Raw genomic sequence first — 24,447 nt, 5'->3', positions numbered from 1 at the left:
TCTAATGATGATATCACGATGATATCTAGCGATGATATCTAGTGGTTATATGAAGATGGATTTCTAATAATGATATCTAGCAATGATATCTACAATGATGTAAATTCACTGTTTTAAAATGTACTGTACTTAGAGAATCCAAGGTGTATTGCTTCCTAGCATAAATTCCTATCAGTGTATGTAAGTGGAATTAGGTAATTACAGTGGAAAACATCAAAAAAACCCCTTTGGCACATTTGTCACTATAGGCTGCTGTAGGTACGCACGTCTTTTCTTTTTCGCAGCCAGAAAGAATCAAGGATTGCTGGCGATCGAGAGAGAGAATTGAATGGAATGCACCATAGAGTAAACTAGCATAATCATTCATCTTGCACGTACGTAAGACCCGTAGTACAAGAGATGTTATTTCAATTACCGTATTAACCATCCATCAATAATCCGTATATTAGAAAGTCATCTAGATTGGAGAATGCTACATGATTTAAGTTTGTTTCGGTCTGGATTATATAGTTATAGCAAAGGATAATAGATAGTTAGCTATGCTATCACAGAAGTTAAATTAGATATCATCATACAGAAATATAGTATTTACTATTTCTCCCTAGGAAGTGGGAAAAAAATTACCCTTTCGTTGACTTTTTATTGCACCTCATAATACGTTGTAGTTAGCCGGTTGGTTACTTTTAACCTTTCTAGAAAAATACAGCATCTTAAACGAGGATTTCGAAGTACCACTTAACAAATCCAATCACGATAGATCGTGGTTGAGATGTGAATTTCCAGAACTTCCACCGCTTCTCTTTCTTGCAAGGAAAACAACCGGAGGAGTGTGAAATCGACAAGTCCCCGGGGGAAACGGAGAAGAACCGCGGAACATCCGCGTGGTGGCGGAGAGCAAAGCGCGGAGTTTGGCCGAAGTCGAATCGAGAAAAGGAAGGCTATCAACCATCAACCTCGGGAAACTCAATCGGTTAGGGAGAAATGGTTGTTGGTTTCTGCCGAACGATAGTTATGGGATGGGCGTTGGTTTTGGGGGTTACCCCGTTTGGCGGCAGCCAGCTAGCCACCACCACCACCACCACCACCACCACCAGCAGCAGCCCCAGCACCACCACCCCCAACCCCCACCACATGGTCCGCATCCAACATCATTTAACCTCCAAGGTCGGACTTCTTTCTGGAAAACGTGGGAGAAGGAGAAGCAGAAGCAGAAGCAGTGCGGCTCACAGCTCCCGTTGTAGGTTCCTCGCCAGCCATCACATCACATCAAATCACATCAAATCACCCCGGGGCAAAAAAACCAGAGTTCGGGACTGCGTTCACCCGCAAATTCGCCCTCTCCCGCTTCCGCTCTCCCCTGCCCGATTCAGGGGACGACGATTACCGAAGTTTATTTGGGCCCCAAAGGGTCCAGGCCCAGGGTTGTGTGGTCTTTCTTTTTTTCTTTCTTTCTTTCTCTCTCTCTTTTTGTGGTTTTTTTTTTTTTTTTTGTGTTTCGTTTTTCCAATTTTATTCTTCGTTTACAGCTTATCGATCGTCTCTGCGAACCGGGGCCGCACTGTGCAATGCTGTTGCCGAGTCCCGCAAGGTGTTGGACGACGGGAGAGATAGAACCTTTTTGCGCCCACGGCATTATGGAAGCGGTGGCTTTGGAGCAGCAATTGGCTGGCTCTCGATGTACGGAGGGGAGGAGGATTCCTTTCGGAAGTTTTCGATTAAGCGCGCTAAGAATTTGAAGAACTGTAATATCGTTTTGTTACCATTTCTCAAGGATCCTTCATTGCCGAGCAACCTTTTTTTGAGACTTAGGGCTAATCCTTTTGTTAACTGAAGCAGGAGGAGTGGGTTATCCTAGCTCTTGTTAAGACATGGAATGGAGCTACTTAATGCTGGTTACAGATATTTCAACTTAAATTGAATAAGTGCCAATCAAAACTTTTTGAGAGGATCCTCCGTATGGATGTAGGGGATGTGTGTCTGTAGAGAGTATGCAGAATGCATCGAGCATATGTAGGGTAGTGTGCATGGACGTAGGTAGTCTGTACCAGTATGTATGCACGCTGCTGGCGGGCAGAGAAAGCATTCCAGCGTGAAGCAAGTTGAAGCAAGTCGAAGCAAGTCGAAGCAAGTCGAAGCCAGCGAAGTAAGCGAAGCGACGACGGCAGCCCAGTTGGCTCTGCATCTCACAAAAGTAGGAGATACTCCGTAGATTGGGCCAAATTGGGGCGTGGTTGTTGGGAACCGGAATTGTACCGTATTTGTCATGTGGCTGTGGAGTCCTCCCCCAAGGTCCGGAGGAAACTACTGCCCCACACGGCCGCTCTCTTCTCCCTCTCTCTCTGCAAGAGAGTAAGTTTCCAGGGACTGGCCACGCGCAAAAGGGTCGATTCAACGGCTCAAGGGCTCCAGGGTTCCACCGCCCAAGCACCGCCCAGAAACCCTAGGCGCACCCTGGAGCTAATTTCGACGAGTCGGGAACAGCGGACGGCGCAGCGTTCGTACCTTGATAAATCCCCTCCTCGGTAACCTCAAGTTCCGGCCGCGGACATTTGATTGTTGCTGACGCGAAGACCAGTGTAAAATAACCCACTACGGAGGTTTTATATGCAGGCTGGTGTGTACTCCGTACTGCACGTTGTTCGGCGCAATGAAAGGGGATCAGCAGCGATCGTGGGCGGTGCATCTACTCGGCATGCTGCTATCCCCCAGGTTGGTACTCCGTACTCTGGAAGCCGTCCAGATTACCGATTCCTCCGTCCCTGGTTGGCAAAAGGTCTCGCCATCTCCCAAAGGGGGGGGGGAACTTGGAAGTTGGGCAACGGTCGGGGGAACAGCCTGTTGGCGGTGGTGACAGGCGGGCCAAGCAGGGGCAGCTCCTGCCAGTTAGGTACTGGTACCGCCCCCCACAACCCGCCAACCTTGGCAGCCAAGCCCGGGAGCAATCGCCTTTACTCCGCGCCACCGCTAAACTGCATTGGGACTGAGGCGCCTCTAAGCCGACCTCGTCTAGCGCTAGGCCGAGTTGGGACTAGTACCCGGGGGGCCAGCACGGCCTTTAAAGAGCCGCAGATTCCCCCGGATTTGAGCCCACGGATTCGAGGAATTCCTCCCACCAGGGCGACAAGCGACAGCGATAGAGACGACAGCGAGGCCCGACAGAGTGGTCGATATCATACAACCAGACAACGTTTCGACACTGCAGCCAATAGCCAGCAGGCAGCAGGCAGCAGGCAGCACCTTGCCCAGCCTTTGGTCTAGGTCAGGGCGAGACAGCACAGCACAGCACGCCGAAAAAAGGAGCGAGAAAAGGACAATGCCACCGTGGCCCTAACCTCTGGATCCCCACTCCCGCTACCGTTGTTCTTGATTCCCTTCCCAAACCACCACCCACCCTTCGTCTGAGCAACTTTTGGGTTGATAAAGAATAAATTAAGAGATAAGAACGCTTGATTGATTAATTAAAACACTGGATAAGAACCACTCGCCTGGCGCTCTCGCCTACTCACTCTCACCCTCATCCTCACAACACCCTCACCCTTTCACCAACTGGCATCCATCATCTCACGCAACTCCCCCTAACCTCTTTACCACCACCACCACCACCATGACTACGCCGTTCTCCTATCTAGGCGCCATGTCTCCTCCCCCGTGTTCAGAACCCCTCCAGTTGACCGTCGCGCCCTCTGAGACTACGTTCTCCTTCGCCCATCCTGTCACTGCAACAACGGTGCCTCTGGATACCACCACTGTAACTACTACCACCGCTCCAACTACTACCACCACCGCTACCACAGCTGCCCCCGCTACCACAGCTGCCCCCGCTGCCCCCGCTGCCACCACCCTCCCTCCCAAACCAGAAGAGAAAAAGCCTGTCAAGAAGAGAAAGTCGTGGGGCCAGGAGCTACCCACCCCCAAGACGAATCTTCCTCCAAGGTAAAATTATTTTTCTTCTTGATCGTCAAAAGACTACACGGATGTAAAAAATAAGATAACATGAATACTGATCGGAATACCTGTATAGAAAACGAGCCAAGACCGAAGATGAGAAGGAACAACGCCGTATCGAACGCGTTCTCAGGAACCGGGCTGCGGCTCAGACTTCTCGAGAGCGGAAGAGACTCGAGGTTGAGAAACTCGAAGGCGAGAAGCTGGAGATGGAACACCAGAATGGAATCCTCCTCCAACGCCTTGCTCAGATGGAAGCTGAAAACAAACGCCTGAGCCAACAAGTCGCCCAGCTGTCCGCCGAAATCCGCTCCCCTTCGTCGAGGGGCTCTTCCACCAGAGGCTCCTCCCCACAATCCATCGTCTCCGGACTCACCTCTCCAAACCTCCTTCCGGCCATGTTCAAACGAGAACGGGACGAAATGGTCTCCCTGGACAACATTCCATTCCTCACCCCGCCCATCTCCGCCTACTCTCCCAGCGTGAAGAGCTGCGATCTCACCGATTCCTCCGACCTGACACAACATCCTGCAGCGATGTTGTGTGACCTGCAGTGTCAGTCGGAGGCGTCGCTACCATCGACCGCTCCTCAACTGCTGTGGCGCCCTCCCCAAGCCTCTCCAAGTCCCTCTTCAACCCCCGCTCCAATCCCGCTGTCGCTGCCCCTCCCACCTCTCACCCAGCAGCCGCTACAGCAACTCCTCTTGAAACTAGCCATCCTCTCAATCATTCAACACCTCTTTCAGACGATGACTTCCACCGCCTATTCTACCCTTCTAATCCCTTTGACCCGGATCTTTCACTCATTGAAACAGGGGTCCCCTTTGACCTTTTCCCCACCGGAGATCCAGCAGCACTTGCCTTTGATTCTCTGGTTGATTTTGACCCCGACCCAGTTAACCTCGACAGCACCAACAACGGCAACGGCAACGGCAAGAACAGCAACAACAATAACAACAACACCGCCTCCACCTGCCCCTCCCCAACGAGCCTCGGACCTTCCGACATCGATCCGCCCAGTCTTTCGAATCCGCCTTTTCACCCGCCTTCTAGCGTGCAGCCCAGCTTTGGCGCGTCCACTTCGCGATGCGACGAGCAAGGCATTGCAGCTTGTGGTTAGTGGTGCAGCGCTGGATTTGGATAGCCCGTTGGCGTCTCCGGTGTCCGGTAGCGTTCTGATGGGTCGTGGTGATGGTAACGGTGGCCAATTTGTTCATAGTAGTAATAGCAGTCGTTGTCGTCGTCGAGTAGTAGGCTGTGGACTGTTGGCAATGATCCGGACGATTGACTGTATCGAGCGGGCCAAGGCGCGGAAGCGGACGTGGAAGTTGACAACGAAAGGGCAGTGGTTGGCTGCGGGGCTAGGGAAGGCTGTGGCGGCGGCGTCTGTGCGGAGGCGGAGGGCCCTCCAGAGCCGGACGCGGTTATCTGGTGGTGGTGGCCGTGCGTAGACTCCGAGTTTCAGGTGCCGGACGGCATTGGCGAAAAAGTTATCTGTGGCGATTTACGAAGTTCCTGGGTCTGGTTTCTGGGTCTGGTCTGATTTTTATTCCAAGATCTCTTTTTAAAGTAGAGGAGGGTTTGAAAAGACGTGATGATCATCTATTATTATGATTTTCGTTTGTGTTTTATTCTTTTTTTTTTTTTTTTTTTTTGGTTTCTGTCTGTCAAGCGGATTCGGTTTACCTTCTTGGAATGAATGAATTGTCTTTTCTGGATTTTGATTTAACAACTTCATCCAGTCATTCCTCCTTCCTTCTCTCTCTTGTAGTACAAACGTTGTACGTACTATATATAATTCATGTCCCTTTTCACTATACATATACATATATTACATATATTTACATATACGTACATATTCAAAACATAGAATGGAATATGAATTTCTCTCTTTTCTCTATTTCTCCCCTCTAACCCACGCCCGCCTAAGTTAATAATAAGTTAAAGTTTTTAAATTATTAACCTTCTAGGCACCGCACGTAACTTTAGCAAACCAGCGAACGCAAAGTTATCGAAGAACCGTGGAAAAGGAAAAAAAAAAAGGAACGCAATAATATTCCAACCAAGGTTGCCTCTCCAATCAGGTTTCTCCTAATTCCAATAGTCACAATGATCATGTTCCGGCTCCGCTGCTGAGCCCTGAGGAGGGGCTGAGGGGAGGAAGCCCAGGAATTGAAATTGAAATTGAAATTGAAATTGAAAGAGAAAGAGAAAACAGGCAAGTGGGCAAAGCAAAATAGATTTTGATAATATTGTAATTGTAATAATAATATTTTATTTTATTTTATTTTATTTTATTTTATTTTTTTTTGCGACCCGGCCGGCCGTCCGTTTGAGCTTGCTGAGTATTTTACTTACTACATAACTACGCAGTTAGGTTGGTTTTGGTTCGTCGGAACTGCGATGGATGGATGGATGGATGGATGGGTGGAAAATAATGTCTTGGGCGGGACCAATGTGCGAAGGGATAACGATACTTACACAAACGGAATAGGATAAACTGGAATCGTCGCTGAGAGCTCTCTGTTGCCTCTTCCCTCCCCTTTCCTTTCTCTCGCTCTTAGAGCAATCGGGGCGATTTTTCTTTTGCTTTTGCTTTTGCTTTTGCTTTCCTTTCTTTTCTTTCGTTTGGGTTCCTTCGTTTGGCTTTGGCTTTCTATGGGCGTTGGGCGAGAGTGATGTCACCATTGCCACTCACTGTCATCATTGTCATCATCATCATCATCATCATCATCATCATCATCATCATCATCATCATCATCATCATCATCATCATCTGCCCTGGGAAGGGGAAGGGAGAGAAAAGAAAAGAAAGAAAAAGAAAATGAATGGGTGCAGTGTGTAACTTGGGAAAATCATCCATCAATCAACATCGGGGGAAGAAGAAGGTGCTTGCTTGCTTCCTTTGTTGATTTGTTTTTTTCTTTTCTCCTTCTCCTCCTCCTCCTCCTTCTTCTTCTTGTTCTTTTCTAGGAGGTGGATGTTGCGTTCTGTCGCTGATAAGTATTAATTGAGGGAGACCGCTTTGTACTATTTGTACCTGTAACCATGGATTGCAATATGCATGACGCTGCCAAAAGAGGGGAGTTCTAGTCTCTCCGAATAAATGAAATGAATGGAGGTCTGGGTCCTTCGGATTGCTGGTCACACGCATGCCTATACCCTACATCCATCTGTAGAGATACACACACACACACACACACACACAATACATACAGGCTGCACGGCGTGCATATACATCCATTTCCTCTCCAATGCATATTCCCCATCACCGCCCGCCAATCATCCCGCCTGCATTGACTCAGTTCTCTTCACTGGGCCCAGCAACATAGCTGTCTCCTTCTCCTTCTCTGAGCTCAATAGCTTCTCCTCGACAAGGTTCCGAGATATCTCCACACGACAGACCGGGCCCCCGAAGTTTTGAGGCTTCCGCTTTCAGGACGGCTGTGGGAGGCAGGGTTTGGGAGCCATGGGTGGAGAAGCGGGGACCGCGGCGGGAGATTTATATTTATTTATAGCAGTTGTGGCTTAAGCGGTGTCGAGCTATCTGTATCTTTTATCTTTGCATGGGCTGTGCAGGGCGAAAAAAAAAAAAAAAAAAAAAAAAAAGATCCTTTGTTGGAGTCGCTCAGGTTTTCATGGATCAAAAACGAGAATCTGGTGGGGATGCATGCCCTCAGTGGCCTTGTAAATATCAACTCAACTCACCGACTCAGAAGCCAGCCTTGCTGTCGCCTTGAGCGTGCCGGCTACCTGGGAGCTATGTAAAATATCTCCTCTTCTGGGATCCATGTCAGGCATCCCTTGCTCCGTCCGATTGGCTTGATATTCCAACACAGATCACCCATTGATCGTCTGATCAGGACGGTGAGCTGAAGACGCTGTTGTGTCTGCATAAGAGGAGTACAGAGGATTCTTTAGGATGAGGACAGAAATCCAGCGTCAGATAAAATTACGCCTCCGTACGTAGGATGACAAATATATTACTAAGTCATCCCAATCCACCTGCCTATCGAGCGTCGATATCGAGGGATCGTTGCGCGGACGGGAACAGTCACGGCTCCAACTGCCGGAGAGAAGCAAAACAGTAAAGGATAAACATATACGTATATTTATTGCGGCCACCATGCCGCCGGCAGACCCTCTGATGAAGGCCCTGATGGAGGTCAAGGTACGACATCATCCCACTCCTCCTCCCCCACAACTTCGCAGCTCCTCTGTGAAGCGATATGCCTATATCTATCGCATATACTATATATGTTGTCCCTTCTCTCTCCCTCGCTGCTACCACCCCGTGCCAAATATCCCCTTTGACCATGCCCATCCCCCCCCCCCCCCCGGAACCTAAATGCTAACTCATCTGCCCTTGCCGACCCCTCATGCCAGATGCTCGCCTCCCGCTCCCGCAAGGAAGCCGAAAAGGCCAACAAAACCCGCCTTGCCGAAGAAAACAAAGCCTCCCGCGCCATGAAAAACCGCGAATTCCAAATCGCCCAGATCCACTCCCAGTCCGCCGTGCGCGAGCACCACCGCTACGTCTCCCTGCGCGCCGAAGCCGCGGAGGCAGAGGTCCTCGTCAACGATCTCAAAGCCGCCTACAGCACGCGCGAGCGCGCCCGATCGCTCGCCTACGCCTCCAAGGCGCTCGAGGGCGCCTCGCGGACCATCAACCTGGAACGCGTGCTGGTGACGGCCAACTCGTTCCTGGAGCGGAGCCAGGATTTCAAGATTGCGAGCTCGGCCATCAGGGATGTGTCGCAGGGGGTGCAGGAGCAGAGTTTAGGTGGGGAGGGAAAGGAGGAGGTGGAGAGGTTGATGCAGAAGTTGGCGGATGAGGCCGGGGTGGATATGCGGGAGCATCTGGAGGCGAATGCGGCGCCGGAGGGGGAGGTGGGGGTGCGCGAGGGCGCGGGCAAACAGAAGGAGGAAGAGGATGGGTTGGATGCGAGGTTGCGGGCGTTGCGGGCGTGAATTTCTCTCTCTCTCTCTCTCTCTCTCTCTCTCTCTGCCTTTTTTTTTATTTTTTTCCCCTTCCATCTCTCTTTCCTTTGAATGGCTTGGTGCTCTCCTCTCTGCGCTGGTGTTGTGGGTTCACACATCAGCGCTCAGAGCTTAGAGGTTCTGGCTTGCTCACACCCATCTCATCCGTCCGGCATTCAACTATTTTGAGCAGTCCCTCCTCGATATTTGGCCCTTCCTTGCTGGTCGTCCTCTATAACTCTCCCTTCCGTGTCGCGGCTACCAGGACACCCCACGCCATCCTATCTCACATTAACGTCCCCGAAGGACGGACCTAGTTACGTATTACGAACTCTTTTAACGAACCCATCTGCACCCTTGGCATACAGATGCTGGCTTCTTCTCATCGGCTCTTCCCATGATAGAAACTCTTCCATATACTTCCTGCCTATCTACCCAGTTATTGTCTTAATTTTTTGGCACTTGTTCTTTCCTAATGGTGTTTTTACTCCTGGCGATATGATTGTATGGGTATTATCTTATTTTTGTGAACTTGCTATGTTAAATCCGATTCATTTTCTCTTCTTACCGTAACTGCAAGGGATGTCTTGTGGTTCTGATTTTTTTTTTTTTTATGTAGATCGAGAGTGCCTTTACCTCGATTAGGCTAAAGGATATGAAAAGGAACGGCGGAGATGATGTCATTCTGGGCATTTGGAGCGAGTACGGAGTAGTTATATAATAACATGGAGATGGAGCAGAGTGGGCAAAACAAGCAAGATTGGTTTATTTTATATGGTAGTCAACGCCATTCACTGCCCCGACAATGCGGCGACATGGGTATACTTATATATATGTGTGTGTGCAAAAGTGCGGGCTAGCTTTTGAGTTCATCAAGAATCATGAAATCTTTTCCGCTGGAAGTAAAACATGTAGGTAGTCAATGGGAATTAATGAATGGAAATGAAAATGAAAAGTGAGGGGAGGAAAAAAAAAAAAAAAAAAAAAAAAAAAAAAAAAAAAAAACCCAAGAAAAAGGACAAGAGAAGATGCATCATATAACCCATATAACCCATATACGTCCGAAGACCACATTATCGCCATCTGAAATGTTCTCCGCTCTCATATCCCCATATCCATCGTATCATCGCCCCCATTACTAACCCCAGCGCCGCCGCCGCCACCCTCCGCATTCCCGGCCAACACAATCCCCCTCCCTCTTCCAGCCAACAACTCCCTCCTCACCTCCGGGCCGATATCCTTATGGCCCCTTACCAATAACAGATCTAGAAGTGCTTCTCGCTGATCCTCCGTAATATCATTCCGATACCGCTGCGCAAACACAAGCAACGACTTGTGCCATAGGACAGGTAGTTTATAACTGTTCGCCGCGGCCCCCTGTGCCGCATCGGCCATGTCCGTATCAGCGCTGCCGGCCCCCTGTGACGGCGGCAATTGCTCCGAGGCTCGAAACCGGAGGAAATGAAACACCAGCGCATCGACGACTTTGTACGGGAGGGCGTATTTCTTCTCCAGAAACACGCGGATGAACATATTCAGCGCCCCCGTGCCCTCGGAGGAGAGGGCGGACGCAGTCTTCTCCGCTGCCAGGTCGCACAGTCGCAGCAGGGCCGCTGCGGAGTGTAGCACGGGAATCGAGACGCGGGCAATAACGCTCGAGACGATGTGGGCCTCGCGCAGTGTGCAGGTGCCCGACTGCACGAGGGGAAACAGGAAGCCTTTGAAGAAGCAGGCGGGTTTGTAGAGGGCCTTTTTCAGCGCGTTGTAGATGTGTACGTGGAGTTTTTTGGTTTCGTGGATGTCGTCGCGGACGCGGTCGAGGAGGACCGTGTTGATGAATTCTTGGGCAATGTGGGGTTTGGCGGAGATGAAGATGCGCGTGGCGGCGTAGATGGTGTTTGGTGTCCATTTCTCTGGCTGGGTGATTTCGAGGAGGGTTTGCCATTGCGAGAGTGTTGGGAGGATTTTGAAAGGTTTGGGGAGGGGCCCGGATTTGTAGCGGGAGAGGAGGAAACCGACCCTGCGGTTTTCGCATGTTAGGTGAGATTGCTATTGCATATCGCGGGTTTGTTTGGAAGGTATACGGTGGACGCACCTTTGATAAACCTCTACTGCTTTTGCGGGGAGTTCAACGGCATCCTCCATCGAGCCTCCTCCAACTTGAGGCTGGCCACCACCACCACCACCACCACCACCACCACCACCACCATTTCCGGCCTCGTATGCTGCGATCTTCTCAAGGATTAAATCTGCCAAGTTGGTGCTGTGTCCTTGCCCTTCATCATCCGGATTGCGCGGATTGAATATGGGATCTTCTTCACCGCGCGGAACGAATTTATGGAATGTATCGAGGTCACCAGGGTCAACTTCCTACAGGCAAATAAACTGTCAGACAGGAGGCATATTTAGAACCACTTTCTATAAAGCGTTATATAGTACACATACCACTTCATCAATCTCCTCTTCATCATCGCCCCACTCCTCCCCATTTTGATCAGCGTCCTCGTCGCCGTCCCCCGCATCAGCCTCAGCAGCAAACCGGGATTCGAAATCAAAAGCCGTGTTTCTTGTTATTCCTGCAGCGGCTAGCGTAACACGAGATTCTTCCGCATCCTCATTTGCTAGATCCTGGCCTATTTGTAGGATCTTCTTAGAAGTCTTGGAGTCGAGATAACGGTCGCCATCGTCTTCGTATGAGCGGGATTTTCGCTTCGCTGATTTTGTGCGCAGATGGCCGGCTGAAAGGATATCGTCTGCGAGGGGCGCATGTTTGCGCTCAGTAGCAGTAAGCTTTGGCATTGTTTCTAGTCTGCGCTATAGTTAATTTTTGTCTTATGTCGACTGTTGGTTTTGTAGATTTTTTGACAGAAATTGTGGGCAGAGTGTAGTCACATGACTCTAGATAAGGATCATTCCCCATTCCAAAAACAGTCTAGCGGCGGAAAGCCCATTGCTTATCGTCCACATTACGTAACCCAAATGACTTCCTTATCGAGCACAGCCAAGATGCGCACTAAACTGTATTCAGTTTTCTGCTTCCAGAAACGGGTTTCGAGGCTAATAATTCAGCTTTGAGCCGCTTTGTCAGCCGCGGCATTTTCTCCTTTTCGAGGAATCTCCTTAACTTTATTTCAGCCGCCATGAACCCACCTTTCCCAATCGGTCATGGTCGGCATCGCCAACAACATCGCCGTCAACCCACACAGCAAGAGCTCTGGTCCTCTAACCTCCAGCAGCCGGGTCTACCACAACGACGGCGGCCAGGACGATACCGGCTAAAATACCTACTATTGCTCAATTTCGTCAAGCGCGCGAACTCCAGCTGGGATAAAACTAACTTCCCATTCGGAGAAGGATACCAATTCCATCCAGTGCTTGTTGCGCTTGCACTGGCAGCACCAGCAGTGTGTTGTTTGGCCGATCGAAGGCAAGGGAGCACACCTATTCCCAAGCCCTTCACCGTTGGAGCAATATTCCGGTGCAAGCCAATTGCCACTTGCTCAAGCGGTCCAGCTTCCCTCTGCCCGGAGCAGAGCCCCGTTTCATCCTGGTACCAGCCAGCAGGTGTCTGTGAACAAAGGAAGGCCAGCGATTTGGGCGTCGGCCGCATTCGGGATTGTATACATTGGAGTGGCTAGACCAATTACCCCAGACTTCTCTGACCACAGAGGGACATAACACACCCCCCCACCTAAATCACCTGTTCGAGCCGTTTTGTACCGCAAGAATAGCCCATATGTGAGAATCGCCCTTCCCAGTGCTAGAGAAGATACTACTTTCGCTGCAGAGATCGATGTCACTCACTTCCTACCCTATTTGTTGTCACTGCAGTTACCGGCACCGCGCGAACTCAACCCGGACTTGGACAGGCATATCCCGGATGCGCAGGACCCGGGACATAGACTCTCACCTGCCGGCGAACCATAATCTGTATTATTTACCGTAGTCCTCCTGCGCGTGTACGGTGAATTAAGGATAATTTTATTTGAGCAGAGATCAAGCGCTGCGTCGCGCTCCAACCCGTAACTCCATTGCTGTTTTTGGATCATTGGACGCCGTGTTACGGCGCCGGTTTCGTCTCTGTGGGAAAACAAGAGGTTAGACATTCGGCGGCATTGCGTGGGTCATTGTATATTATACAATATATTTCCCACACGTCAGGCAGCTCAGATTTTGCTTGGGGGCACTCTCTTGTCTTCTCATCTCTGGGCGTGTGCTGTATCCTCGTCCTCGAGCTCAGCTCTACACACACCTAGATTAGAAATTCACGGTCGAAAAGAAACACCTCTTGGTCAAGTTGGTAGGCTCTGTTCTTGCTAGGTTCCATATTGAGATGACATCTGTACCTTGTCGTGTCATGCGCTACCGTTACTATGCTGTTGCTAATACCCACACTCTTAAACGCCTGCACAGACAAGCAAACAAATAAATTCCCCAAAACTATACACAATATATACAAACCACATAGCAACCTGAACATTTTCGTCGCCATGGGGTCACTACCTCAACCTCTCAATCCCTCCATTTCTACAGCGTCATCCTCAACACCTCCCAGTCTCAGTGCCTCCGTAAATCCCAGCAACCTTATTGATGCCAGCCAGACAACCCCTTCTCCAACGAAGCTCTCGTCTTCAAATATGAACAACGACCTCTCAACCCAAAATGGCCGGGCAAAGAGAGACAAACGCGATAGTCGCAAGAAACGCGAAGCAAAAGGCACTTTAGAAGGGGCGAATGATGCTCCCCGTGAAAAGAAATCCACCACTTCGTCCTCCAGCTCCGCTATTCCTGCCTCTGAGCTTACTATGCTCATGCCCATTCAACTTGCAGACCCGCGGCCATCAGATGTTCTGCCTCCGAAGCCACGCCAGATGAATTTCGCCTACGAAAAGCACTCCGGGGTACTAGGCCAGTCATGGAAGTTTTACGAGATTGCTGATAAGTATGTTTTGGCCTAATAATAAAATCTTTAATTTTTGATAAGCACAAAAACCCACAAATATCTCTCACAGGTTAAGCAACAGAAACGGCTTCCGCTACACCTACGCGGCCATGGACCCTTCTTTCCCACACATAAAATACCGCCAAACTGACGTACCCCCTTACTACACCCGCTTCAGCTTCGAAGATTCCCCCGCAGCTATCTGCTTCACCGAAGACGGCTTAGCAGTCACCACAAATGAACCTTGGCACTCCGCGCGAGCTAATGTCTGCGCCCGCGAAGGCTCTTATTACTATGAAGCACGTGTGATCAGCGGGATCGTAAAAGGATCACAGCAGACTCCGAGTGGCTCGCCGCGGGGTAACGTCCGCTTGGGTTTCGCGCGCCGCGAGGCTGATCTGGATGTTAACGTTGGGGTAGACTGTTACGGATATGGTATCCGTGACGTGAACGGGGAAGTTGTCAACCGGATGCGGTGTGAATACTTTTTCCCGAAAGAGGAAGCCATAAACGAAGGCGATGTGATTGGAATGCTCATCACACTGCCGCCGCTGTGGCTACACAGAAAGATTGTAGAAGGTACCTACGATTCGTCTATTGATGGCGATGGAAGTACTCCAACCACCGCAACATCTGCCACCACTGCTCCTCTCCCGCCAGCATCCAACTTAATCCGAGATCGCATCCCCTTCCATCTCAAAACCGACTTCCTCTATCAACAATCACACATCTTTCCTTCTAAACACCTGCGCGATTACGCCTTCAACCTCAAGGAAACACCCACGTACGGCGTCCCCTCCCCGACGAATACCGAAGACCCTTCTCTTCGAACTTTGCCAGGGTCGAGTATCACAATTTTCAAGAACGGAGCCAAAATGGGTACCCCATTTCGCGATTTGTATGCATTCCTCCCACCCGCCTCGCGCGCGACGCAGGCGAGTAATAACCTCGGTGTCGGCACGAGGGAGAACGCGGATGATGGGATGATTGGATATTTCCCTATTGTCAGTTGCCATGGAGGCGGGGCAGTGGAGGCACGGTTTGAAGGGCCATGGTGGGTCGGGCCTCCATCCGTAAATGAAGTGGATGACATTGGCCATGGACAGGCTATAAAGGGCTTTGGGGAAAGGTACGGCGAGCAGGTTGTTGAGGATGTTCTTGCCGACATTGTCGATGAGATTGAGGCGACGTTTATGGGATGGGGTGGTGATGGGACTGCTGTGACGGCGCCGACAGCGGCTGCTGCGGCAACGACTGTGGATATGGCTGCGAATGCCTCTGATGGTGCTAGTGTTGCTGCCGCCGCAGGTGTGTTTACGGATGATGGTGGGAGTGTGAGCGTGAGTATTGGGACGCCGCAACAGGGGTCTGTTGCGGGGGAGACTGTGATATCAGAAGATGTAGAGATGGGCATGTAGGGCCTAATATTGTAATATATCTGGGGCTTCTCCTTTGTGCTTGACGGTGGAAAATTGAGGAGTCAATGTGTCGAATGCAGGTAGAAAAAGGGATGGTTTTTTGTAACACTATTAATTGTGTTAGCTATCTACATACAAGAGAATTTTTTCTCTCCTTATTTCTACAGCTTTTGAGAGGCATGTCATGTAAGCCGTTATTTGATAGCTCGGAGTTTAATTGCGCACGAATTGCACAAAAGCTCCAATAGCCAATTCGATAATTCAAATCTCCTTCCATCCATAGTAACTATCCGTGCATACCCTCCAACATCTCCCCAACATGTAGCACCATTTCATCATCCCCAAACTGTCCGATCACCTGAATTCCCACCGATCCAAATGCGGCATCAGCACCATCTCCTTTTGATTCATCACCATCGCCTACCATCGACAGACCCCGCACCTGAACTGGTACACTAAGCGCCGGCAACCCTGCCAAACTCGCCGGAACCGTAAATATATCATTCATATACGTCTCAACAGTGCTCGCACGTTTCAGCGACTCAACCGTGGGTGGCAGGGTAGGCGCGGTGGGTACGACAAGTACATCAACACCAGCATTGTCTCCCGCAATTAGCCTCTTATCCCTCCCATCCACATCCACATCCACATCCACATCCACATCCACATCCGCAGCCGGCAACAGTGGGTTCTTCACCCTAAACACCCTCTCAAAATCCGCCTGCACAAGCCTCCGCACCCGCTGCGCCTGTAGGAAGTAGTTATCGATCGCATCCGCGCTGAGCGAAAAGGCTCCGAGCAAAATGCGCCGTTTGACCTCGCTTCCAAGCCCCTTCCCGCGCGTGTTGGCATACAGATACCCGCCAGGCCCTGCATCATCGGGCGCGTCAGTGTCGCGTGTCCCGTATCGGACGCCGTCGTATCGAGCTAGGTTCGAAGAGGCTTCAGCGGGCGCGAGGACGTAGTAGGCGGCCAGCGCGTGTTTGGTGGCTGGGAGAGACACGGGGAGAATGGTATGGCCCATTTGTTGTAGTTGAATGATGCTGCGCTGCCATGCTGTCCGGACGGTGGGAGAGAGTTCGTGGATGTTGTATTCGGTAGGGATGCCGATGCGGAGGTAGGGTGAGGGGGACGAACGTGTTGTTGAGGAGTTGTGGACGGCGGCGGTGAGGCGGGTACGGGCTGCTGGGGGGAGGTTGGTAGGGTCGTGGAGGTCCGGATGATTTATTGTTTCTGGTTTATTGTTAGGAGGGTACGGTGATCCTTGTTTTGGGGGCTGCGGGGCTCAGGGAACGTACTGTAGACTTCGCGGATGGTGGAGATGTTTGACCCAAGTACGCCAACTGTATCCAGGGAATTTGCATAGGCTACCACGCCCCATCGCGAAATATGACCGTACGAGGGCTTGAACCCGACAGTCCCTGTGTATGCGGCAGGGAGCCGTACAGAACCTCCTGTATCTGTTCCCAGTGCACTGTATAGGATTAGCAGCAGAGCTTGATTGGGTATGAAGCCCAGCAAACCAAACATACGCATAGCATTGACCCGTTGCAACAGCAACAGCGCTGCCTCCAGAGCTCCCGCCAGGGGATATTGGCTCCCTTCTAGATTCTGTCACATTTTTCACTGGCCCGAAATGCGAATGCATTGAATGCGACCTATTTTGTAGTTGTAAGCCAATGAAATTCGGAAGCTCCTCAATTGCATATCGCCCCTGAGAGCTCACCCCATGCCGAACTCATCCAGATTCGTTTTACCCGCGATTATCGCCCCGGATTTTTCTAGGGACTCTACGACCGTGGCATTGAAGGGGCTAGTGTACGTGTCGAGGATTCTCGAGGCACAAGTCGTGGGCATGTCGCGCGTACATATGTTGTCTTTGATCGCGACCAATTTGCCATCCAATGGCGATTTTGTGACACCTATAAGCAAATATATCAGGATAAGCGGGTATACAATATATTGGAGAAAGGCATACCCCTCTCTCTCCGAGTGTCCGAATCCCGCACACGGTCCCGCCATGGTCCCGCGCGCTGCAACGGGGTTATGAAGACATTGAGACTTGCATATGTTTTCTGGTTAGCAAGACATTTTTCAGCTTCGCGCAGAAGGGACATTTATGTCTCTGCGACGAAGGATTGGGGAATATATCAAAAGTATTTTGTATCAACTCTCCGTTTATCCAGCTTCTCATAATTTGACTCTTGAATCGACGGAGATAAGATGTTCCGGTTGGCCTTGGCGGTTGTTGTCACATGGTATACAAGCCCTAATTGCCAGCCCATCCCACACCTTTTGCTTCTGTAACAGGCAATGTTTAGGCAAAGGATGCCGGATGCACCCTCATGATTCATATCATTAAGCCTTTTGTTCCTGCATGGCGGCAGAGGGGAATTCCTCTAGCCCCGATATAGTTAATCATATACAAAAACACAGCCTCACCGTGGCAGCCTTGACAGTAATCTCTGCACAGCATATAACTCCTTCTCCTATTTGATGCTCATGACAGACAATTGAACTTATCCCTCACAATGGACCCATTCAATATTGCACAGTTGATTCTCCTCTCAGGGGAAATTATCAGTGCGTGTTACATCTACGGCTGTGCTGTTTCTAATTCCCCAGAAGATTTACGGAAGCTCGTTGAGGAAACCACTTCCCTGAGCGGCATCTTCGTGGCAATCCAGGGTCTGGTCAACGCGGATAGATTTGTAGCCACTCAAAAGGAGGCGCTGTCCAATTCCCTGAAAGAATGCCAGGTTACACTCCGGCAACTGAAGGATATCCTACAATCTATACATCCAAGGCCAGACGAGAAGAAGATGAAGGGCTTGACGAGGTTCCTATGGCCACTGAAACAGAATGAAACGACGAAAATTCTGGAAAGGCTTGGCCGACATAAGAGCTCACTAAACTTGCTTCTCACCCTTGAAGCCACTCTGGAGGCCCAGCAAACGCAGATCGTCCTATATGAACTCCAAGATGCACTCCAGGATGATAGAGAGGAGCGCAAAGGCCGTGAAATTGTGGGGCGCCGAATCCAAGTAAATCAATGGCTGTGTGGTATTAACTTTGAGACTACTCATCATCGTGCTTCTTCAGAGCACTCCTCGGGGACTGGGGCTTGGGTTCTGAATAGCGAGAAGTTGCAGTGCTGGCTTTCTAGAGGACACGGTCTCTTATGGATTCATGGAATTCCAGGATCAGGCAAACAGTATTGATGAGTACGATCTTGAACCAGTGTCTTTTATCCAGTGCCTCCGAGAAAAACATCATTGCTTACTACTATTGTGACTTTCGGAGTCATGATAGTTGTCGGCCTGAATCTGTCATTGGAGCCATTATCCTTCAAATCTGTCAAGTTTTAAATTTCCTTCCTGAACATGTGGAGGACTCATATACGCGTCATATTGGGAAGGACGGCAAGGCCGCAGCGCCAAGTTTTCAAGAATTGGAGGTCCTACTGAGCGAAACTCTGGCTCTGGTACCGAATGTCACAATTGTTGTGGACGCTTTGGATGAATGCCACGAGAGGGAATCGCTCGTCAAAATTCTGAGCGACTTACCCTCCAATGCCTCTGCAAGTGTCAAAGTATTAGTCTCTAGCCGCAGAGAGGTTGATATTGTTCGACTGTTGAAGGATCATCCTAGTATCTCAACACAGTGCCAGGATGCCGATGAAGACATTCATCATTACATCCGTGCGTCCATCAAACTTAGGCCACGGTTACAAAGGCTGAATGGGGCATTGCAAGAACACATAGTGGAAACTCTGACCAAAGGCGCTGGTGGAATGTATGTCAATTCAAAAATAAAGCACGTATTCTAGCGAACTTGCGAAACAAGACAATCATAGTTCGTCTAACAAGAATGTCTTTCTACAGGTTTCGCTGGGTGAAATGTCAACTCGACGAACTTGCCCGCCTCCGAACTGATGGCGCCATCAAATCTGCCCTCTGCGGCCTTCCTCGCGATCTTGACGAAACATATGAGCGAATCTTAGGCCGTATCTCTGAACACGACATACCCCTCGCACGACAAGCACTCCTCTGGCTCGCCTACGCCAGCCGGCCCCTCACCCTCTCCGAACTAGCCGAGGGCGCCATCCTCCAGCCAAATGTCACAATTTTGGACCCAGAGGACAGACTCCATGACCCCGAAGACATCCTGGAAGTCTGCAGCTCTCTCGTCTCTCTTGACGGTCCATACGTCGTCCTTGCCCATAATTCCGTACGAGACTATCTTCTTTCATCCTGCGCTGCGAACAACCTACCACGCTTCTATCTTCCCGAATCCCACTGCCTCCCTGAACTTTCCACGCTCTGCCTAACCTACCTGATGCTATCCCCATTCAGCACGGGCCCCTGTGTAACCTCTGAAGATATGATACAGCGGCTAAAGGACTGGCCTTTGCTCCAGTACATCTCACATAACTGGGCAGACCACGCCCGCCCATACCTAACTCCGTCCCAAAACCCAGCCCTCTACATCCAAGTCACAACCTTATTCGCAGATCCCCCAACTGCCAACTTTTTATCCTGGGTGCAGATCCTCTTCGTCAACCCTCGCCGCCTACAGAAAACGTACAACCTGTACCCACGCACCGGCACACCGCTGTACTATGCCACATCCTTCGCCCTCACATCTGTATTCGAGCACCTGCTCGCTCAGGGCAGCGATGTAAACGCTCAAGGGGGTCGTGGGGGTGGGACACCGCTGCACGCAGCGTGCTGGCGCGTGCAGGTCGAGCTAATACGGCTGCTTCTACGCTCCGGTGCTAATTTGGACGTGAGGGATAAGAACGGGGAAACGGCAGTGGATTTGGCAGAGTCTGCGATGGCAGCGGGGAATGTGGAGATTGCCGGAGTGTTTCTGGACGAGAGGGGAATCGTTTTGAACAATCAGAATGGACGCGATGCTGGTGATTGGTGGGACAATGTTAATGGAAATATACGGAAGTATAGGCTCAAGTGGAAGCCGAGAGTTATCCGATGATGGACGAACATGTGTGAGCGATATGACTTTTTTGTATTCCTTTTTTGTTTCGTGTTATCCTACGAATGAGATGTGTCTCAATCGCAACTGTAGAAATATATACCCAAAATGTCTGTCCTTGTACGGATTAATGTACAGTACAAACAACCACAGCCCATACATATTTAAAGATTAGCTGATTTTCCCATAAAGTCGCCCATGTCTTACTCTGTTTCATATTTCCTAGCCATTCCAACGCGTATATCAAGATAGTCAAGGGCGAGGTGTTTTGGCCATGACGAGTGGGAGTCGTCCGTTGCAGGGGAGACTGCATTGAGAAAGCATCAATGTCTAATTTCAAATCTCGAAGTCGTCAAAATGGATCAAAGAGCTTCAGAAAGTGGACTCAAAAAAATATTTTATATTTATATATTTGTATCCAGAACCAGAACCCGCGTAAAATAAACTGGTCTTGTGGAGAATCTCCTCGTCTGGGGGCGAGGCAACAATTAGCGCAATACCATTAGTGTAATAACTAAGCTGTTAGCTTAGAAGTACCAACCAATAATTTCTCATACTAAAATCTATGTAATCTGATTTGTTGATACTGCTTCATTATCTTGTGTTTTTTGCTCTATGCATTCTGCAACCTTGGAACCTTCTCTTCTTGATCAATATTCATATCCAATGTGGATGTGACACCCCTGGCCACTCTGCCCACCCTGGGATAGAAATATGGATTCTACAGATAATTACCAATTCTTCAATGCTTCTTTTAATCAGATTGACTGATTTTTTTATTAGATAGTACAAAAACAGATGTAAAGTGAAAGTGATTTATCAGTGCACTTTTTGCAAACATTTCATCTCTTGAGAGTATTAAATTCAAATTTATGGAATCTCTTCATCACCCCCCAGCTGTCAATCTGTCTAATGATATTGATCCACAGAATCCATACACCCTATTTTCTCTCTATATTTCAAAGACAAATATTCAGAATATTGTCAGTTCCATCAATGTCTACACAGAGATTCAGATATCAAGGAATTCAGTTGTCAATTCATAGAATTGACAGTCAACTATTTTTGCAAAAATCAAGATATTTCTTGAGCAGATTATCTATATGGGATTACATAAGTCTCCAGCAATTGGAAACTATTAGAACAGAAATGATGTACAGAGACCACTTCATTCATCAAAATTTTATATGATACAGTATCAATTTGAGCAGATCAAGAAATATATTTATATATTCAATTCTCACAGACTGAAATCTTTCTACTTCTCTTTCATACAAAAGTTAGAGTTTTTATACTCCAACTTTCATACAGCATATTAGAAATACTACAACTCAGATTCAAATCTCTTCATTAATGAGATGATGATTCAGTTCTTTGAATGATTCAAATACACAGTTAAGATGCCTCAGAAACTAATCAGACAGAGATATAAAATCTTTAAATTAAAAGAACAGAGATATCTTTGAATCTTTTCCATGTCTCATGATAATCTCTGCATAAGTATGATGTTTCAGATTTTAGAATTAATCAAAACTGAATCTTTTATGATGGAATTGATTGAATGGCTGTCTGTATTTTTGCAGAGCTTCAAGCAGCGAGTTTCAAGCAATAGAGTTCTGAGCAGCAGAGTTTCAAACAGCAGAGTTCTGAGCAGTAAAGCTCTAAACAGCATTTAGAGTTGAATAACAGTAAAGAGATTGCTGACTACTCAATTTATATGAATAATTACTTCACATTTATTGCTCTATTTCATTATCTTTAAAAGTAAGAAATTGAAGTTTGTGAAATCATCTATTCTGTTAATTTGTCTTCTCTTATGTAAGAACTGAAAAACTCTGAATTATTCTCTCATATTCTCTTCAATACTCTGTGTATAATACCTCAAAATGAGGTTCTCTGTCTTAAATGGAAAGACAATAATATAATATTACTACTGTCTACAATTCATCTGTCAGACAGCTTTGTTGAATGTGACAGAAAGTGCTCAGAATTGAGCTCTATTAATGACTTTTAAATTTGAAGAATATTTGAAGATAACTGACAAAAAGCTGTGAAGATTCCTATCATTATTGATGTTTACAATCATCATATAAATGGGATTGATCTAGCAAATCAGTATAAAGTTTTCTATGAAACTCATATGCTCACTAATCGGACCTGATTGGCAATTCTGTACTGGATTATTGACCATGCTATTGTCAATGCTTATATCCTTCATCGACTGGTTACTACTGGCTCTGGCACTACTACTCTATCTCATGTGCAGTTCCGTCAACATCTCTATTTTCAACTCTTTCAATACTCAAATCCTCTACTCACTACTCAACCAAATCTAGATCTAAATCACCATCGGATCTCCTTGTCATATACTCAAACTTGTGCATGGTGTCAGTACAAAAGAAAGGTAGCAGGGGAGAATAAAGAAAGAGCTCCAAGGACAAGATATGGTTGTCAAGCATGTAATAATATTCCTCTCTGGTTGAAGAGAGGATGTTGGAAGAAGTTCCATTCTCATGATATTAATTAAGGCTAGATCAAATAGATTACATAAATTACATAAAAACATGCTAATACAGCTGATCTCTCATATGATCCAGTAGTTTTCGCGTATTTAATACACTAATGTACACACTAAAAAATACGCTAATTGTTGCCTCGCCCCCACACGAGGGGATAGAGACCTTGCCGACGTCATGCCGAGCAACTTTTTATTATCATCATGCTCTACCACCAAAACACCAACATCAATCCGCCAACCCAACTCACCTGCAACCCAGCACTTTGACCGGCCGAGCTGCCACAACGTCATAGCCATGTTTTCTGCTGGGACAGCTGTGCGCGTGCTAGGCCGATTGAAGCCTATCAACGCCGTTCCCTCCGCCTGTGCCTCCTTCAGACTCTCCCTGGACCGCCGACGGTATATCTCCGCCTACGGCTACACCCAGGCCAAAGCCTTAGTCTACGCCAACTATGGTGAGCCCAAAGATGTCTTAAGGTTGTTAAACCCCTCCCAACACCTTTCCGCATTCTCGCTGTCGATCGCACTGTGTAAGCCAAATCCCGCTGCTAACATCTTCTCCAACAGCCTACATTCCTACTCTATCTCCCCCCCGCACCACACCCAGGTCAATGTCCGCCTCCTCACCGCGCCCCTCAACCCCGCCGATGTCAACCAAATCCAGGGCGTCTATCCTTCAAAACCCGCCTTCTCCACAACCCTCGGCACGTCCACCCCGTCCACCATCGCCGGCAATGAAGCTGCCTTCGAGGTCGTGTCAACCGGCTCCGGTGTCAAATCCCTCACAAAGGGCGACTGGGTCATCATGAAGCGGTCGGGGATGGGCACCTGGCGCACGCACGCACAATTCGACGAAGCATCCTTGATCAAGATCGAAGACCGCAGCAACCTGACCCCGCTCCAGGTCGGCACCGTCGGCATCAACCCCGTCACCGCCTACCGGATGCTGAAGGATTTCTGCGAGTGGGACTGGGTGGGCAAGCCGGGGGAGGAATGGGTGATTCAGAACGGAGCGAACTCCGGCGTCGGCCGCGCGGTCATCCAGCTCGGGCGCGAATGGGGCATCAAGACGCTGAACGTCATTCGCGAGCGGGACTCGGCCGCGGAGACGGCGGCGCTGACGGACGACCTGCTGGCCCTGGGCGCGACGGCGGTCGTGACGGAGGCCCAGCTCCTCTCGTCCAAGACCTTCCGCGACATCGTGCACGAACGGACGCGCCAGGGCAAGGAGCCCATTCGCCTGGCGCTGAATTGCGTGGGCGGGCCCAGCGCGACGGCGATGTTGAAGGTGCTTGCGCCCGAGTCGCATATGGTCACGTATGGAGCGATGGCGAAGCAGCCCCTGACGCTGCCGTCGGGGTTGTTGATTTTCAAGAATCTGGTCCTGGATGGTTTTTGGGTGTCGAAGTGGAGTGATAAGAATCCAGTGCTGAAGACAGAGACAGTCAATGATATTTTGAGGTTGGTGAGGGCGGGAAAGTTCAAGGATATACCCGTCCAAGAGAAGAAATGGACCTGGGAGACCGAGGCGGCGGAGTTGGCGGCAGAGGCTCAGGGGACGTTGAGCGGGAGAAGAAGCGGGAAGAGTGTGTTTGTGTACGAAGGGGATTAAGTGAGACGATAGTTTTGCGTCCTCTATACTTCTGTGT

The 24,447-nt window shown here is 49.2% G+C and overlaps 8 protein-coding genes across 8 annotated transcripts; 5 read left to right on the top strand and 3 right to left on the bottom strand.

The window, feature by feature from the left end:
- Nucleotides 1-710: 710 nt before the first annotated feature.
- On the bottom strand, nt 711-1,133 carry HCAG_07629 (predicted protein; the record flags this gene model as incomplete). The annotated part of the gene is made up of 2 exons (XM_001537270.1): nt 711-938; nt 1,041-1,133. 2 exons carry the CDS (start codon nt 1,131-1,133, stop codon nt 711-713), a joined length of 321 nt encoding a protein of 106 aa, XP_001537320.1.
- Nucleotides 1,134-3,604: 2,471 nt separating this feature from the next.
- Nucleotides 3,605-5,488, top strand: HCAG_07628 (predicted protein; the record flags this gene model as incomplete). Its single annotated transcript, XM_001537269.1, has 4 exons — nt 3,605-3,933; nt 4,022-4,500; nt 4,761-5,060; nt 5,244-5,488. The coding sequence occupies 4 exons, from the start codon at nt 3,605-3,607 to the stop codon at nt 5,486-5,488; spliced, it is 1,353 nt and encodes a 450-aa protein (XP_001537319.1).
- Nucleotides 5,489-8,071: 2,583 nt separating this feature from the next.
- Nucleotides 8,072-8,916, top strand: HCAG_07627 (conserved hypothetical protein; the record flags this gene model as incomplete). The annotated part of the gene is made up of 2 exons (XM_001537268.1): nt 8,072-8,116; nt 8,332-8,916. 2 exons carry the CDS (start codon nt 8,072-8,074, stop codon nt 8,914-8,916), a joined length of 630 nt encoding a protein of 209 aa, XP_001537318.1.
- Nucleotides 8,917-9,797: 881 nt separating this feature from the next.
- On the bottom strand, nt 9,798-11,724 carry HCAG_07626 (bystin; the record flags this gene model as incomplete). The annotated part of the gene is made up of 4 exons (XM_001537267.1): nt 9,798-9,821; nt 10,180-10,945; nt 11,021-11,295; nt 11,371-11,724. 4 exons carry the CDS (start codon nt 11,722-11,724, stop codon nt 9,798-9,800), a joined length of 1,419 nt encoding a protein of 472 aa, XP_001537317.1.
- Nucleotides 11,725-13,415: 1,691 nt separating this feature from the next.
- HCAG_07625 (conserved hypothetical protein) lies at nt 13,416-15,285 on the top strand (the record flags this gene model as incomplete). Its single annotated transcript, XM_001537266.1, has 2 exons — nt 13,416-13,867; nt 13,938-15,285. 2 exons carry the CDS (start codon nt 13,416-13,418, stop codon nt 15,283-15,285), a joined length of 1,800 nt encoding a protein of 599 aa, XP_001537316.1.
- Nucleotides 15,286-15,571: 286 nt separating this feature from the next.
- Nucleotides 15,572-17,402, bottom strand: HCAG_07624 (conserved hypothetical protein; the record flags this gene model as incomplete). Its single annotated transcript, XM_001537265.1, has 5 exons — nt 15,572-16,518; nt 16,584-16,759; nt 16,818-16,943; nt 17,012-17,207; nt 17,264-17,402. The coding sequence occupies 5 exons, from the start codon at nt 17,400-17,402 to the stop codon at nt 15,572-15,574; spliced, it is 1,584 nt and encodes a 527-aa protein (XP_001537315.1).
- Nucleotides 17,403-17,816: 414 nt separating this feature from the next.
- Nucleotides 17,817-20,280, top strand: HCAG_07623 (predicted protein; the record flags this gene model as incomplete). Its single annotated transcript, XM_001537264.1, has 4 exons — nt 17,817-18,348; nt 18,452-18,509; nt 18,598-19,080; nt 19,170-20,280. 4 exons carry the CDS (start codon nt 17,817-17,819, stop codon nt 20,278-20,280), a joined length of 2,184 nt encoding a protein of 727 aa, XP_001537314.1.
- Nucleotides 20,281-23,093: 2,813 nt separating this feature from the next.
- HCAG_07622 (conserved hypothetical protein) lies at nt 23,094-24,410 on the top strand (the record flags this gene model as incomplete). Its single annotated transcript, XM_001537263.1, has 1 exon — nt 23,094-24,410. The coding sequence occupies one exon, from the start codon at nt 23,094-23,096 to the stop codon at nt 24,408-24,410; it is 1,317 nt and encodes a 438-aa protein (XP_001537313.1).
- Between the last annotated feature and the right edge of the window lie 37 nt (nt 24,411-24,447).

Source organism: Histoplasma capsulatum, genomic scaffold (assembly GCF_000149585.1).
Source record: "Histoplasma capsulatum NAm1 scaffold_9 genomic scaffold, whole genome shotgun sequence".
Classification (NCBI taxonomy): Eukaryota; Fungi; Ascomycota; class Eurotiomycetes; order Onygenales; family Ajellomycetaceae; genus Histoplasma; species Histoplasma mississippiense.
This window is presented reverse-complemented; position numbering and strand designations above follow the sequence as displayed.